This window comes from Plecotus auritus (assembly GCF_963455305.1).
Source record: "Plecotus auritus genome assembly, chromosome: 4".
Classification (NCBI taxonomy): domain Eukaryota; kingdom Metazoa; phylum Chordata; class Mammalia; order Chiroptera; family Vespertilionidae; genus Plecotus; species Plecotus auritus.
In genome coordinates, this window is record NC_137775.1 from 150,298,982 (window position 1) to 150,315,197 (window position 16,216).

Below are 16,216 nucleotides of genomic sequence, written 5' to 3' on the forward strand. Positions count from 1 at the left end.
ACGGCCCAGGCCTCTGCTTAAGGCTACAAAGTTTCAATTATAGAAGATACATTAATCCCAACAGAAATGGTGGCAGCCACGGAGCAAGCAGAAGGCTTGGCTCTGCTCCAGGCTACAAAGTTTCAATTGTAGAAGATAAATAAACCCCAGATACAGGGCCTCCGCTTGGGTCGCCAGGGGGCGTGGCCGGCCTGCAAACCACCACAGGCCCCTTGCCCAGGCCGTCTCACGCCCCAAGGGAACCCACCCCCACCCTGACCCGGGACACCCTTCAGGGAAAACCGGCTGGCCCCCACCTGTGCACCAGGCCTCTATCCTATCTAATAAAAGAGTAATATGCAGATTGACCATCACTCCAACACACAAGATGGCTGCCCCCATGTGGTCAAAGATCCTGCCCACATGTGGACACAAGATGGCCACCACAAGATGGCCAGCAAGGGAGGGCAGTTGGGAGGGACCAGGCCTGCAAGGGAGGGCACTTAGGGGTGACCAAGCCGGCAGAGGAGGGAAGTTGGGGGCGACCAGGCCTGCAGGGAAAGACAGTTGGGAGGGACCCAGGCCTGCAGGGGTGGGCAGTTAGGGGTGACCAGGCCTGCAGGGGAGGGCAGTTGGGGGGGACCAGGCCTGCAGGGGAGGGCAGTTAGGGGTGACCAGGCCTGCAGGGGAGGGCAGTTAGGGGTGACCAGGCCTGCAGGGGAGGGCAGTTAGGGGAAAACAGGCTGTCAGGGGAGCAGTTAGGCATCAATCAGGCTGGCAGGGGAGTGGTTAGGGGCAATCAGGAAGGCAGGCAGGCGAGCATTTGGGAGCCAGCAGTCCTGGATTGTGAGAGGGATGTCCGACTGCCCGGTGGGATTGGGCCTAAACGGGCAGTCGAATATCCCTTGAGGGGTCCCAGATTGGAGAAGGTGCAGGCTGGGCTGAGGGACACCCCCCTCCCCCGTTCACGAATTTCATGCACCAGGCCTCTAGTTAGAAATAACGTTGTAATGAACATATATTTCTTCAAATTAATGTTTTGGGTTTCTTTGGATATATTCCTAGAAATGGAATTGCTGGGTCATAAGGCAATTCTATTTAAAAAAAAAAAATCCTCACCCAAGGACATGTTTTTATTGATTTTTAGAGAGAGATGAAGGGAGGAGGGGGAGAGAGAGAAAAAAAATTGATGTGAAAGAGAAACATTGATTGATTGTCTCCTGTACATATCCTGTTGACCAGGGATCAAACCTGCAATCTGGGTATGTTCTCTGGGAATCAAACCTGTGACTTTTTGGTGCATGGATGATGCTCCAACCAACTGAGCCACACTGGCCAGGGCTACCCTATGTCTTTTGATTGAAGCATTTAAGCCATTTGCATTTAAAATGATTCTTGATAGGTATGTATTTATTGCAATTTTATTCTTTTAATCATGTTTTTCTTCTTTTTTCTTAAAGAAGTCACTTTAACATTTCTAGTAACACTGGTTTGATGATAACAAACTCCTTTCGCTTTTTCTTTTCTGGGAAGCTCTTTATTTCTACTTCAAGTTTAAATGCTAGCCTTCCTGAGTAAAGTAGTCTTGGTTGTAGTTTCTTGCTTTTCATCACTTTGAATATTTCATGCCAATTCCTTCTGACTTGAAATGTTTCTATTGAGAAATCTGCTGACAGTATTATGAAAACTCTATTGTATGTAACTAACTGTCTTTCTCTTGTGGCTTTTAAGATTCTCTCTTTGTCTTTAACCTTTGCTATTTTAATTATAACGTATGCTTCTTTGGGTTCGTCTTGTTTGGGATTCTCTGTGCTTCATGGACTTGTATGTCTTTTTCCTCCACTAGATTTGGGAATTTTTCAGTCATTATTTCTTCAAATGGGTTCTCGACACCTTGTTATCTCTCATCTCCTTCTGGTACCTCTATGATGTGGATGTTATTATGCTTCATGTTGTCCCAAAGGTTTCTTAAACTATCTCATTTAAAAAAAATTCTTTTTTTCTTTTTGCTGTTCTGATTGGTTGTTTTCTTATACCTTATTTTCCAAATCTTTGATTTGAACTTCTGCTTCATTCAACCAATCTACTGCTTATTCTTTCTGGTGTATTCTTCATTTCAGATATTGCATTCTTCATTTCTGACTGGTAATTTTTATGGTTTCTAAGTCCTTTTTGATGCTGTTGTCTTTCTCAGTTAGTTCCTTCTGATCCCATATAACCATTTTTTGAACTCTATTTCTGATAAATTGCTCTATTTAATTTTTCTCCCTTTCTAGAGATTTTTTTCCTGTTCTTTTATTTGGGGAATGTTTCTTTGTCTTCCTATTTTGGCTGCCTCTTTGGGTTTGTTTCTATTTATGATGGAGATCTGCTATGCTCCAGTCTTGGTAGGGTGGCCTTATGTAGTAGGTGACTTGTGGGACTCAGGGGCACAGTCTCCTTGGTTACCGGAGCTGGGTGCTCCAGGAATGCCCTCTGTGTGGGTTATATGAGCCCTCTTGTTATAGTTGAGCCTTGATTGCTATTGGACCATTTATGTGTGGATCAACCCTCAGGCTGGCTGACTGTGAGGATCAACCCTGACCACAGTGCTTGAACTGCTGTGCACGTGCTGACTACATGAATAGGAATTTGCCTCAGAAGGATCTGGTGCCTGTTGAGATCTCCTTTGGATGGGCCACTTGTGAAGCTAATTGGATTCTGCTCTGATATTGTCTGATACGGGCCACTGGTGGGTCTGGGGCCTCTTGGGAGGAGCTCTGGTGCAGGTCAATGTCAGATGCTGTCTATGACTGGCACTGGGAAACCTGTCTGGAGCTACAAAGTGATCCCCAGTTTGTGGCTGCCTCTGCTGGGCCTGGGTGCATGAGAAGGATCAAGCTGCACACCAAGGATGGCTTACACCAGCACTGAGCCCAGGGGAAGGTCAGTAAAAGTCTGAAGGCACCCCAAGATCTGCCTCCATCTGTTGGCTGCTTGTTAGACTCTGTCACTGAAAGAGCATCTGATGATACTTGAGTTACATGAGGTAAGTTCTCAGTGAGTCACCAGGTAGGGGCAAGTGGTGTTCACCAGATTGATACAGGTTCAAACTTGGTGCCCCTGCTGGGTCTGAGGTCACTCAGCTAATGTCCCAGTATATGCCAAGTCTAGCTGTCACCTGCTGGGTGTTTGTGCACCTTTGTGGTGGGGCAAGGTCTTAGGGACTTGTCATGGTGAGGCCAGTAGAGTTTATCAGGTCCAAACAGACCAAGATTTGGTCATGTGAAAGGAGGGCTCTTCACTGGTTGGGCATGCAAGGGAAAATGGCCCCATCTTAGAGCTACATAACTCAGTTTGTCCAAGATTCTGCCAGGAGCCTGATCTCAGCAGTGTGGGGCCATCTCCTATGAGAGGGAGGTGCCAGTCAGGCTTGGGGTAAGGTAGTGTGAGTAGCTCTTGACTCAGAGCCATACAACTTAGCCTGTCCTGGATTCTTCCAAGACCTTGGCAGGATGGAGCCACTGGAGTTGAGTGGGAGGGGTTGTGGGGGCCATTGGAAGTCCTGAGAGTGGGGCTAGCAGATCTCCCATGAGGCGGAGGCTCCAGTCAGGTTAATGGGAAAGTGCGCGGGGAATGGCCCCCAATAGCTACACAACTTAGTCACTGATACCTCCTGAAGTTTGCCTAGACTTCTACACCCTGGACCATGCTGCTGACTCCTCAGTAGGGCCCGAGCTCCAAAGGGTGGGGCTACAGAGAGTTCAGAGAGTGGGGCTATTGCATTTCCCCAGGCTGGTGCCATAAGGAGGGGATTGCTCCACCCAAGGAAGATGGTGTCTGTGGTGTGGGAGAGGGACTCAGCACAGGTATCATGGCAGCTGTCCCTTTTAATTCTCTCCTCAAAGCCACAAACCTGATTCTCCTCACACAGCCCCACCCTCCCTCTGCTGGAGCACAAGGTGAGTGGCTGTGAATGAGATTTTGTGCATTGGCCATTTAAGAAGCCAATGTATCTCTAGCAGTCTGCTGTCTCTCTCTGGTGGACAGAATTCCTGCTGATTTTCACAGTCAGATGTTATATGGGCACCTCTTCCCAGCTCTGGTGCTATGGGCTAGGGATCCCAGCTTGGTGTTGAGACCCCACACTTCTCAGGGGGAACCCCACACACAGCTGAGATATCCCTCTGGAATCTCAGCCACCACCTGTGGGAGCGGGGCCAGCCCTTTTCATGTCTCCACCCTTTCTACCAATCTCCATGTGGCTTCTTCTGTAAATCCTTGGTTATAAGACTTCTCTGCAGCTAGTCTTCAGTTGATCATTCAGGCTGATTGTTCTATAATTTAGTTGTGATTTCACTTTGGTCCCGGGAGAAGGTGAGTGTACCTTTAACCTACTCCACTGCCATCTTGGCTCTCTCTCAGAAGCTGTGATCTTGAAGAGGGTCTCATAATCAATGAACTGACCACAATACAGAACTCTCACTCGACCCTGTGCATATTCGAGATCACCTAGGAATGAGACGGGTGCTCATATAAATGCAGGAATCTCTTTGCCTTTTCATTATTTAGGTTTCTTTTTTTCCTCCTGCGGATGAATAGGTACTAAGATTGAAAGTAGCCTCAGCCATGCCCTAGCCAGTTTGGCTCAGTGGATAGAACGTCGCCTATGGACTGAAGGGTCCTGGGTTCGATTCTGGCCACAACACATGCCTGGGTTGTGGGCTCGATCCTCAGTGTGGGGGGGGGGGTGTGTGCAGGAGGCAGCTGATCAATGATTCTCTCTTATCATTGATGTTTCTATCTCTCCCTTCCTCTCTGAAATCAATAAAAATATATTTAAAAAAAGTAGCCTCAGCCATAGATTGGGAATATCCCCCAACAAGATTAGAATTTCACCCCCACCATCAGGGGAGATTGTGTGGTGCAGGCAGAATCAGCTGCATAATATGCAGGCCCAATACTAGCTGAAAATTATCCAAAAAGAAGGAAAAAGTGCCATTAAAGGTACTAAAATACAAAGCTTTCCCATTTTTTTCTTGTGGTCTCTCTCTTGCTTTGTCATGGCATTTGTTTTTATTCTTTTTCTTGTTGTTGTTATTGTGGTAAAATACACATAACATAAAATTGCCATCTTAACCTTTTTACATTACACATTACAGGTACATCTTGCACATTTTTAAGTGTGCAGTTCAGCTATATTAAATATATTCATATTTAAAGATACCAGTCATGGTGTCTTTTATTTGATATTTAATGTCATTCTAAGTAAATTAAAAATGTAAATTATTAGCATGAATTTTACCGTTCATTTGTGCAATGCCAGTTTTAAATGCAAAGGTCAGAGCATTTAACTCATTTGTGCAATCATTGAAATCATACTTCATATTTTGTCCCTGGAGGATGCCTCAAGCTGGCTAGAAAAGACAAACACAGGCAGCCTCAGAAAGGTTGGAAGAAGGACAAGAAGGTTCCGCAGGCACAGACTGGGCTCCAGGGAGTTGGCTGGAGCACTCCATCTGGCACAGGAATATTCAGGACCTTCACAGGTGCTAAGGAGATCCACATTGTGTGCCTACTCAGGCCTGCTGGCTGCTGGGATCTCCTCACCTCCAGGCCCTGGATTGACATGTTGTTCTTTGGCCTGGGATAGGCCCTGGGGAATCTCCCTTCCCATGTGGTTTCCCCAAACGCAAGGAGGACAGATGACACTCCCCACTCATTACTGCAACGTCTGTATCTGGTTCAGGAATGAGCAGTCAGTTCGTCCCTCATTGAAGCTTCCTGACATCCACCAGGCACACTGCCAGTCCTGGGTGGGATGACAACTGCTATGCTGTATCCCAAGAGGCAGCAGGATAGGTGCAGCTAACTGTGACCTTCCCCACCTACACCAGGCCCTTGAGGGCAGTGGTCATTGGATGGGCACAGGGAGGGGAGGCCAGGCAGGGCTCAGGTTCTAGAGGGCAGGAGAGTGAGCTGAGAACCCACCCTCCATCCCCTGGGGAAGCTGGGGACATGGGATGGGGGTTGGGAGAGGGAGGATGGAAGTGGAGGCAGCAGGAAGCAGGACATCCTGTGCTATCTCCAAGCTTCCCCAACACACTGCATGCTCCAATGATCCACTGTCCCATCAGACTTCAGGCATAAGACACAGTGTCAAGTCTGGGGCTGCAGAACATTAATCTCCAACCATGGGGGCTCTGCTGAGCTCAGATCCCCTGTGGGACTACATGGGCCTTGGTGCAGGAGCCAAGAATAAGTAGGGGAGGGGAGAGGAGAGCCCGTGCTTCCGGGGAGCAAGGCCAGCCCTGCCTATCCTTGGCTCCTAAATAGGGTTTTGACATTTTGATGTGAGAAGCAATTGTTCTCCTTTCAGGATTGCCCTCACTTCTCCCCCCTCCTCTCTTTCCTGCCCACTCAGGATTTTAAACAATGTGGATCTTCCTCTGATGTTCTTCCCTTTCTTGTTTCCCTCTGTCTGAGTGCGAGGAGATGGGAGCTCTGTCTTTTAATTGCGCTTCATGGTAAATTAAGGCGGTGTTCCCTGCCTGGCAGGATGCATGTGGCTGCAGCTGTGAATGCTTGTGAGTCTCTTTGAGCTCCTGGGTGGGGGTGCCTGCTTTTCAGGATCGTGTGAGGCCCAAAAGGAAGAAAGGTGAGGGAAGGAGGAAAGCTGAAGAAAAATCACAGAAGCTTAGGGAAGGTCAGAAAAAAAGCATGGGAAAATGGTTAAGGGGAAGAAGATGGAAGGAAGGGGGTAAACAAGGGAGAAGGGAAGGAAGGGAGGGAGCCAGCTTTTTGCTTGCTCTATCCACATGATTTGAAAGAATAGAGGCTTCACCTGATAGTGTTGTCCTAAGCAGACAGTGTCTGTGCAAGCTGGTGCCTAAACAATGACTGAGAATCCCAGGTGGCAATAAGAAGTGTCAGTGCTAAGTCTCTTGCTCTGTTCCTGTCAGATCTTTGAAAATGTGACTCAGCATTTTAGTCTTCTCAGAGCACACCCCAATGAACCCGAGCACCATAGAGGCATGGGTGCTCTGAAGAGAACTGGAGGGGTGGGTAGGCGGGGAAGTTAAATGGGCTAGAAGAGCAATGGAAAATCCCTTCTGGAGCTCCCAGTAGGACCCAGAGTTGCACTGAGGAGAGTTAGGACTTTTCATTCACAAAAATGAACTCTATTTTTTTCAGGGGTAAAAGCAGAGGCCATATGAGTCAAGTTTATGCGCCATCTAATGGACTTGCACACAGCTGTGTGCCCGGGCCTGGCTCAGCACCCCAGACGCCAGCCTCACAAGAAGCCCAGGTTCCCTGCACTTTCTGTCCTCTCAGTCATTATCTCTTTCCAGAGGAGGATTTCACTTTTGGATTATGATGCAGACTCCACTGCGATTTTCCTCACCGTGGCAGCAAACACCGATTTGTCAAGGGAACAGTACGACCCCCTCTAAAGACCCGGAGTGTTCTGATACACGTCTTGAAACCTCTTTCATGACTGGAGAGAAATGAGAACAATACTTACATCTAATTCAAGAGAGGAAACTAAACTGTGCTTGCAAAGATGGCCCCGCTCTTTCTAGAGCCAGATTTCTCAAAGTGGTGATGGGTGGGCCTCCCACATCAAAATAACATGGAACGATGGGTTAAAAATCAGATTTCTGCATCCCCACTGCAGAACTACTAAATCTCTGTGGGTGAGGGGTCAGTACCTACATTTTAAAGAAGCTGAGAGTTTGTGCCCCTGTGTACACTGACAGTTGTGAATCCACGCCTGGGGCGGTGGTTTTCAAACTTGACTGAGCCTTGGAAGCACCGGGAGGGTTTGTAGAACACAGACGGCTGGGCCCCACTTTGAGAGCTTCTGATTCAGTGGGTCTGTGGTGGGGCCTAAGGATCTGCATTTCTAATAGGTTCCTGGGCGATGATCATGCTGCTGGTCTGGGGACCACACTTTGAGAACCACTGGGTTAAAGCAATGACAACAATTCAGCCTTGTGTCTGTCAGGTGTAAGCTGTTTACTGAGGGTCAGAGTGTGGGAGGCAGTGGTGTCGGAGGGCTTATTTCCTTCCTCGCCAGGAGGCAAATGTCTGGAAGAGCAGTGCAGGCCACTGGCCCCAGAGCCAGGCCCCTAGGCAGGGCCCTAAGAGAGCAAATGGTGTGTGGGTGTGCCAAGTAACCAGGCTTCTGGTGGCTGGAGCTTTGGACTCCCAGGAGCTCAGTTTGGTTTCAGATAAAAATGGGGTTATAGGTCTGTTCTATAACCTAGACAAGAAGGATTGGCTAAATCTAGAACTTCCAGTAGATCCCTGAACTAAGCAGGAATAACTGAAAGCACAAAAGAAGGCAGAGTTCTCATTACCATGAATAACCATGGATAACCCGGCAGAAATCTAATCTAATAAAAGAGCAATATGCAAATTAACCACCACTCCACTATACCCACAAGCCACACCCACTAGCCAATCAGGAGTGAGTATGCAAATTAACCCCAACCAAGATGGCTGCGGCCACAGAGAGCAGGAGGGAGGCTTGGGTTTCCCTGGTGATGGAGGAAGCCAAGCTTTCCGCACACCCTGGCCGGACCAGGCCTCCACTTAAGGCTATAAAGTTTCAATGATAGAAGATAAATCCCAACAAAAATGATGGCAGCCATGGAGCTGGAGAGAGCAGGAAGCTAGGGTTGTCCCCAGCGATGGAGGAAGCCAAGCTTCTGCAGCCCTGGCCTGCTTTGGCCTCTGCTTAAGGCTACAAAGTTTCAATTATAGAAGATACATAAATCCCAACAGAAATGGCTACCACCACGGAGGGAGCAGAAGGCTTGGTTCCGCTCCAGGCTACAAAGTTTCAATTATAGAAGATAAATAAATACCAGATACCAGAGCCTCTGCTTGGGTCGCTGGCGGGCGTGGCCGGCCTGCAAACCACCACAGGCCCCTCGCCCAGGCTGCCCCACGCCCCAAGGGAACCCCCACCCTGATCTGGGACACCCTTCAGGGCAAACCAGCTGGCCCTCACCCGTGCACCAGGCCTCTATCCTATCTAATAAAAGAGTAATATGCAGATTGACCATCACTCCAACACACAAGATGGCTGCCCCCATGTGGTCAAAGATCCTGCCCACATGTGGACACAAGATGGCCACCACAAGATGGCCAGCAGGGGAGGGCAGTTGGGAGGGACCAGGCCTGCAATGGAGGGCAGTTGTGGGCGATCAAGCCAGCAAAGGAGGGCAGTTGGGAGGGACCAGGCCTGCAAGGGAGGGCAGTTGGGGGCAATCAAGCCTGCAGCGGAGGGCAGTTAGAGGTGACCAGGCCGGAAGAGGAGGGAAGCTGGGGGCAGGGGAGCAGTTAGACATCAATCAGGCTGGCAGGGGTGTGGTTAGGGGGTGATCAGGCTGGCAGGCAGAAGTGGTTAGGGCAATCAGGAAGGCAGGCAGGCGAGCAGTTGGGAGCCAGCCAGCAGTCCTGGATTGGGAACCAGCAGTCCTGGATCCAGTGGGATCGGGCCTAAATGGGCAGTCAGACATCCCTCGAGGGGTCCCAGATTGGAGAGGGTGCAGGCTGAGCTGAGGGACACCCCTGTCCCTTGCATGAATTTCATGCACCAGACCTCTAGTAATCTATAATAAGCCAGACATTTTTTGGGGGGTGGGAGTGGGGCACTATATTTACATACTTCAGGCCACCAATCCTCTGGGGACATTTCAGGGGTCTCAGGACACAGATGCTTCCTTTCTTCTATCTAGAAAGTATATCAGGCTGAGGCCTCCACAGACCACTGTGGTGTGCGTGGCTGTGTGGTTTGGGGGCTGCCCACAGTATCTTTGGTTCCTCCCCTGTCCTCAGACGCCTGCAGTTTCCAATATGGCCACTAGAGGTCTCAGCAGGACAATGATTATCCTAGGAAAGGGACAGGAAGGACCTGGAAGAAGCTGGAAAAGTCCCCACCCTCCCCCCTTTTTAAAAAATTATTATTATTATTATTATTATTATTATTATTATTGATTTCAGAGAGGAAGGGTGAGGGAGAAATAGAAACATCAATGATGAGAGAGAATCATTGATTGGCTGCCTCCTGCATGACCCCTACTGAGGATCTAGCCTGCAACCCGGGCATGAGCCCTGACCAGGAATCCAACCGAGACCTCCTAGTTCATAGGTCAATGCTCAACCACTGAGACACATCAACCCCGGGTGAAAGTCCTCTTTCTGTTTGATTTGTTGTTTAGGGTCATACCCATTTGCACAGCCCAACTATAACTTCTTGCAGGGGTCCTCAAACTACGGCCCGCGGGCCACATGTGGCCCGCTGAGGACATTTATCTGGCCCGCCGGGTGCTGCTGCCTGTCCTGCTTAGCAGCTGACACGTCCCGGGCCCGCAGTGCGCATAGGAATTTGTTCATAGTTTTTTTTTTCAAACTATAGTCCGGCCCTCCAACGGTCTGAGGGACAGTGAACTGGACCCCTGTTTAAAAAGTTTGAGGACCCCTGCATGGGGAATGAATGCTGCTGGGAGGAAATGGTGTGAAAAACAGACCGAGGTTAGGAGCAAACTTAGCATTGTGTACTTTTTGAAATCAGCTGTTCTCAAATACATATCAAACACGAAGAGCCTGGGGTCCAGAGAGGCACAGTAACTTTCCCAAGATCACCCAGATACTTTGTGACAGAGCCAGGACTGGGACCCAGGTCCTTTCTTGGGATGTAGGCTCCTTAACTTAAAAAAAACCTCTCCTGGCTGTGTATGTGGGTTTTCAACCAGAGAGAAAGGAGCTGGGTCAATACACTGATATATGCTGTAATGGAAAGAGGAGGACTGAGTTTTAACCCAGTTTCTGCCCCATTTTGGACCGGTTAATTTCCCTCTCGAGACTGCAGTGACTTTGTATGGACCAAGGGGTTGGGAGTGAAGGATCCATCTCTTCAGCCTCAGAATTCTGTGCTTGTTCAGGGTTGGGGGCTCAACACCACAGGGGGCTCAGTAGTGCTCTGTACATCTTGTGAGAGCCCCTTCCATTTTTAAATTCTTATCATCTCTGACAATTTGCAAAGTTTCCTCCCAACAAATTCCCATTCAACACACACTTGAAACTTGGAGATTGAAAATAAGAATCAGTTACCACCCTGAAATCATAGTCAGGTGGGGGAGGCATAGTAAGGTAGGATCTTATTTTAAAGGTTCCAGGTTTACTCTTTGTCAGGCACAAATTTCTCCTCCCCAAGTTATTTATCTATAAATCTAGTTTTTCACATATTGATTCACTCAAAGTAGAAACAGAGTTCATATAGATTCAAGGAACACCAAAACAGACTGTGGTTGTGTGTGTGTGTGTGTGTGTGTGTGTGTGTGTGTGTGTGTATACAATGAAGGGCCAACAGGGCCCATATCTGATTTAATAATCCTTCATAATCTCAGGTTTGTTCAATATATGTGTGTTTGCCATATGTATACTTACAGAGAAAATAATAAATGTAAGCCCTGTTTCTTGGCACCATGGTACTTGTTTTCACATGGCATCCACTCCTACCGAGACTCACAGAGCAGTGACCTTTGGAGGCTGGTGGCCCAGAACACCACATGGCTGAGGCTCACTATGGGTGACCATGGCCTAGACAGAGAGGCCGCCCCAGGCTTCTGCACGGTGGAGTAGTATGTTGCAGTGAGAACATAGACACGTGATTAGAATCCTAAAAGCTGACAATCTGAGGGATCGTTGTCAGAGAACAATACCCAAATGCATTTCCCGGGGCCCCGAGCTCCTTCCTGGGAGGTGCCAGGCTGACAGCTGCAGGTGCTCTGGCTCCTGCCCATGTGCCGGGGATTGTAGGGAGAGAAGCACAAATATAAACTCAGGAACAAAGATATCAGATCTAGGGCTTAAAAGCGACGGTTCATGCGGCCCAAGCACCAAGCGGCGGAAGCAGGAATCCAAGCACACGGAGAGGACATGCGGGAACGTAGGCAGAAGCGCACAGAACACAGGTGGGCCCACGGGAGCCATGCTCACACTTACATGGTGTGGTCTCACACTACCTTAGATTGCTTTAAGCATTTCCATCATCTGAGAGTTTGGGAGGGAAAAACAGAACAGTTAAAGGTAAAACACATTAGGAGCTCGCACTTTACTCTTAAAAGTTAAAAATAATGTCATTCCTGGCCATGCCATTCATAGTGAGATAATTCACAGTGATGAAGAAAAAGCGCAGTTCTGAGAGTCAGACTATGGTGTCATATCTTGCCTCTGCCACTTGTTGGCTGTGTGACTCTAGGCAAGTATCTTTCTGTGCTTCAGTTTCCTCATCTGTTAAATGGGTCTGATAGTATTGCTCAACTCATAAGTTGCAATGAGGGTGGAATGAATTAATACTACATGAACTACTTGGAATAGTCCTATTCAATACCAAACATTATCTAATCTCATTGTTGTTATTGTTACTCTATCTTTGGCTTCCTCAGGCAATACCATCCACAAGAGACAATAAAAAGTTTTCTACAGAAAGCCAAGGCTCGGGGAGAATTGTAGATGCTCAATAAGAAAAATAAGAAGCAATCAAAAGGTTCAGGAGAAAGGCACAAAGTTAAAACTGCATGGGGTGAGCAATATTTCCATGTGTTGTTATAATTCTTGAGGGCATCATTTCAAATACCAAAGCAATTTGAAGTAGCTTTAAAATAAATCTTCACATGAGGGTATGTTTATTGATTTGAATGAGAGAGAGAGAGAGAGAGAGAGAGAGAGAGAGAGAGAGAGAGAGAGCACTAATGAAAGAGAGAAACATAGACTTGTTGCTTCCTGTGCGTGCCCTGACCAGGGATCAAACCTGCAACCTTGGCATATTAGGATGACGTTTCAACCAACTGAGCTGGGCTGAAGTAGCTTTTTAAGAAAAATGAATACAGTTTGCTCTCCATATCCTCTGTTTTGCATCTATAGATTCAACCAATTGTGGATCAAAAGTATTTTTTTTGGGGGGAAAAATCAATTCCAGAAATTTCAAATAAAATAAAATAAAATAAAATAAAATAAAATTGATAGTATAAACACAGATCAATGAGACCCCAAGGCCTGGTTCAGGTTGGACAGGTCAAGGCTGTGTACACATTATCAACCCTTCGGATTGACAGCATCTTCATTTGCTAACTGGCTTCCAACCAGTGCCTCATACAGATAACTGCTAAAAGGTTCCTGTGCAAGGCCGGGGTGGGTCTTGACTACCAGGTGGTTGACCAAGTCATGCAGGAGGACGGACTTCTCTCCCCCATTCTTTCCCTGAGCCATTCTGTCAGCTTTGACCTCATGTGGCAGGGTATTGCTGTGAAGCCCGAAAGAATGGATCTAAGCCTAAAAAGAACCTGCAAGTAGAGATGACCAGGGCTCAGCCTGCCTCTCCTAATCACTCCATGTCCCTGGCTGGCCAGTACCAGTGCCCAGGTAATTCTTCACTTTCCCTCAGAGTGAATCTGCCCCTCACCTTGTAGTAGTGAATATGCACATGTAGATGGGCCAACGGAGACAGGCCTTGTTGAAACACATGTGGCTTTCCAGAAAACCCAGGTTAATGGCTGTCCTCTCTTCTAACCAGGGACACCCAGTTCCTTCCCTCAAATCTGATTTTATGGCCTCTTGCTTCCTGCTTCCCATCTGGACCTCTTCTTACTTCTCTCCCTTGGTTGTTACCTGACTGTGGCATTTCTTATTCACTGATGGCCCCAGAAAGTTCCAGGATAGAAGCTCAAGGCCTCTCCTCTGTCACTCTGTCTCCTCATGCCCTTTCTTAGTTTCTCAAAGGCATGGGGGCTGGTGTTGGCCCTCTTTGGGATGTGAACATTTGGATGAAGCAATTTGCTTATTCAAGTTGGAAAGTCAGGTACTAAAAGCATCATTTCACATGAAAAATATAAGCAATATTGAAATATAGAAGGAAGAATGACAAGGAACATCAGCGTTGGTTTAGTAGCCTCGCCTAACTGACCTTTGCCAGAAAATGTGAGTCGGCTGCCTCCCAAGGTAGGCACTCATCCCTGCAGAAACTGCAGTGGTGCTTAGCTTCCTGCTCTTTGCATCCTCCCACTAGGCAGGGCATGTGTTTGTACATCTGTGGTGCCCAAGCACTGGTTGCTGTGCTCTGAGAAGGTCTCTGCTTAGAGCAGAGTTTAGATCTGGGTAATATTCTCAGGTGTAAATATGCCCTAGAGTTGAATCCTTCAGCTGCCAGCTGGGCTGCAGGATCCTAAAGGCTGGGCATGGGTTTTTCTTTCTTGGGCAGCCTCTTACTATGTCAAGTACAGCAGGAGGGGGTCAGGGCTGCCAGTGGTTGCAGCTTCATTTGTCTGCAGGAAAGCTGGCTTTTTAAAGACACAGTCTTGTATCTTAGATCCCAATCACAGGAGCTATTTCAAGGACATAGATTATGGTGCTTGGGCTCTGGAACACAGAGACACCTTGATCTGTTCAACATTTTTTTAAAGGGATGCTACTTATGGCATCAGAATGTTGCTCCAGCAAGAGTGCAAATGGGAGAAGATAGTTGGAGAAACAAAGAGATTTCCAAGCAGAAAAAGTACTGTAATGAACTGATGTTTGCAGAAGTGAAGACATTTAAACAGAATTATTAAGCAATTAGCCAAATTATAACTAGGATGGGAAATACAAGGTGATTTCAAAGGGCATCATTTCAAATAAGTAATTCTCTTGCTTTGGAGGGCTTTCATTCCACACTATGAAGAAGGTCATTAGTTTCACAGAAGTGATGAAGGCAGTCACATTTTTCTTGTTGATGGGACAAGCCATGCCATGTCTCCTGAAGGGTCAATGAGTCCTTCAGGCCAGAGGACCACATTTGGAGGGCTGAGCCCTTGAGGCAGTTAAGGCAGCCATGGCATTCTCATCCTGTACAGTGTGAGTTTTATTAAAGAGTCCAATGGCAGTAGCTTCTAAGCTCTGCTCTGGGTCCCAGGGCCCAATTCTCTCCCAACCTGCACAGATATCCCAGGTGCAAGTTGTCAGTGGGTAGCCCATGTAGGAAAAAAGGCAATCCACAGCAACCATTTGAGTATTTTGGTGTTCTGTGCTCTGTTTCATCGACATAGTCAGGTTTCAAGGCAAACCTCTCCTGGATTCCTCTGACCACAGGTATCACATTCCAATCAAGGCTGAGGCAATGGGACATACTTTATGTGCATCTTTCCATAGATTGGGAGAGGACTCCTTAGAGAAAAGGAATAGCCTTATCCCACTTGGTGTTTCTATGCACACGTGTGTGCAGCATGTTTTTCTCTTTGCTATAGATGCAGACAGGTCCTGTACCATTGCTGTGCATACTGGCCTCTTTGTTCAGAGGGCTCGCTAAGTATATGAGTTACTCTTAGTGGTAGATCAACTAACAGGCTGAGAGTCTACTCATTAAATAATTTCATCAATACTCAAAACATAAAAACAGACCCAGCCTTTATGTTTCCATTTGATTTACTCACACTTGAGTGAACAGCTGTCTCATTTATTCAAAACTTTATAAAAGCACCCCAAATGTCCCATGGAGGAAGTATTTCTTTTACTGGGTGATCTTCACTAAGCCCTGGGAGTTTGGGTTCTATGGTTTAATTTCCCACTTCCTTGTGGTAATGGATAATAGGTGGAATGCTGAGTGTTGACTGATTTTTCCTTCAAAATGCATCACCTCCTGGGCCTTCAGAGCTCCATGGCGAAGAGTAGCAATGAAAAGAACATAAATGAAATAAAATCCTAGTGAAAATTATTTTTAGTTGAGAGGCCTTTCAAAGAAGAAATATATGTTGGTACTGTAATTTATTGTTAGAATCAAATAAATCTAGGCTGGAGGTGACCTTGGCAATTAATTATCCAGTCCACTGCTTCATTTTATGGATCAGGACACAAGGACCTGAGAAGACAAGAGACACAGCCTGATGGAGGCAGTCAGGGTTAGTGGTAGGTCTCCTGACTCATGATCCAGTACTACCCCACCACACTGCTTCCATTTTAAATACAGGAATGAAGCGTTCTAAGCAATGACTTGCATGAGGAATATGAGTAACGTGCCCAGCTTGCCACCTGAGTGAGAAAGGGTTAATCTCTTCATAAGCAAGCTAAGAGCAATGTTAGCAATCCGCTTGAACTTCTTCAATAAGATAAAGATCAAAGGATGTGTGTGGTCTACCTTTAGGCCACTGATTCCAAAATTTGAATAAATTACAGAACTCTTTATAAAGAAAATAATCCTCTCAGACCTATGATG

The 16,216-nt window shown here is 47.2% G+C and overlaps 1 protein-coding gene across 3 annotated transcripts in view; it reads right to left on the reverse strand.

Moving 5' to 3' along the window:
- LHFPL3 (LHFPL tetraspan subfamily member 3) overlaps positions 1-16,216 on the reverse strand; it is a 529,678-nt gene that overhangs the window by 38,867 nt on the left and 474,595 nt on the right. Inside the window, exon 3 of one of the 3 annotated variants that reach the window (XM_080665922.1) lies at positions 11,977-12,024. The exons of 1 other annotated variant lie outside the window; for it this stretch is intronic. In XM_080665922.1, the coding sequence (XP_080522048.1) occupies positions 12,008-12,024 (17 nt within the window). In that variant the 3' untranslated portion in view covers positions 11,977-12,007. The remainder of the gene's footprint in view (positions 1-11,976; positions 12,025-16,216) is intronic. One more of the 3 variants, XM_080665923.1, reaches the window with a different exon arrangement.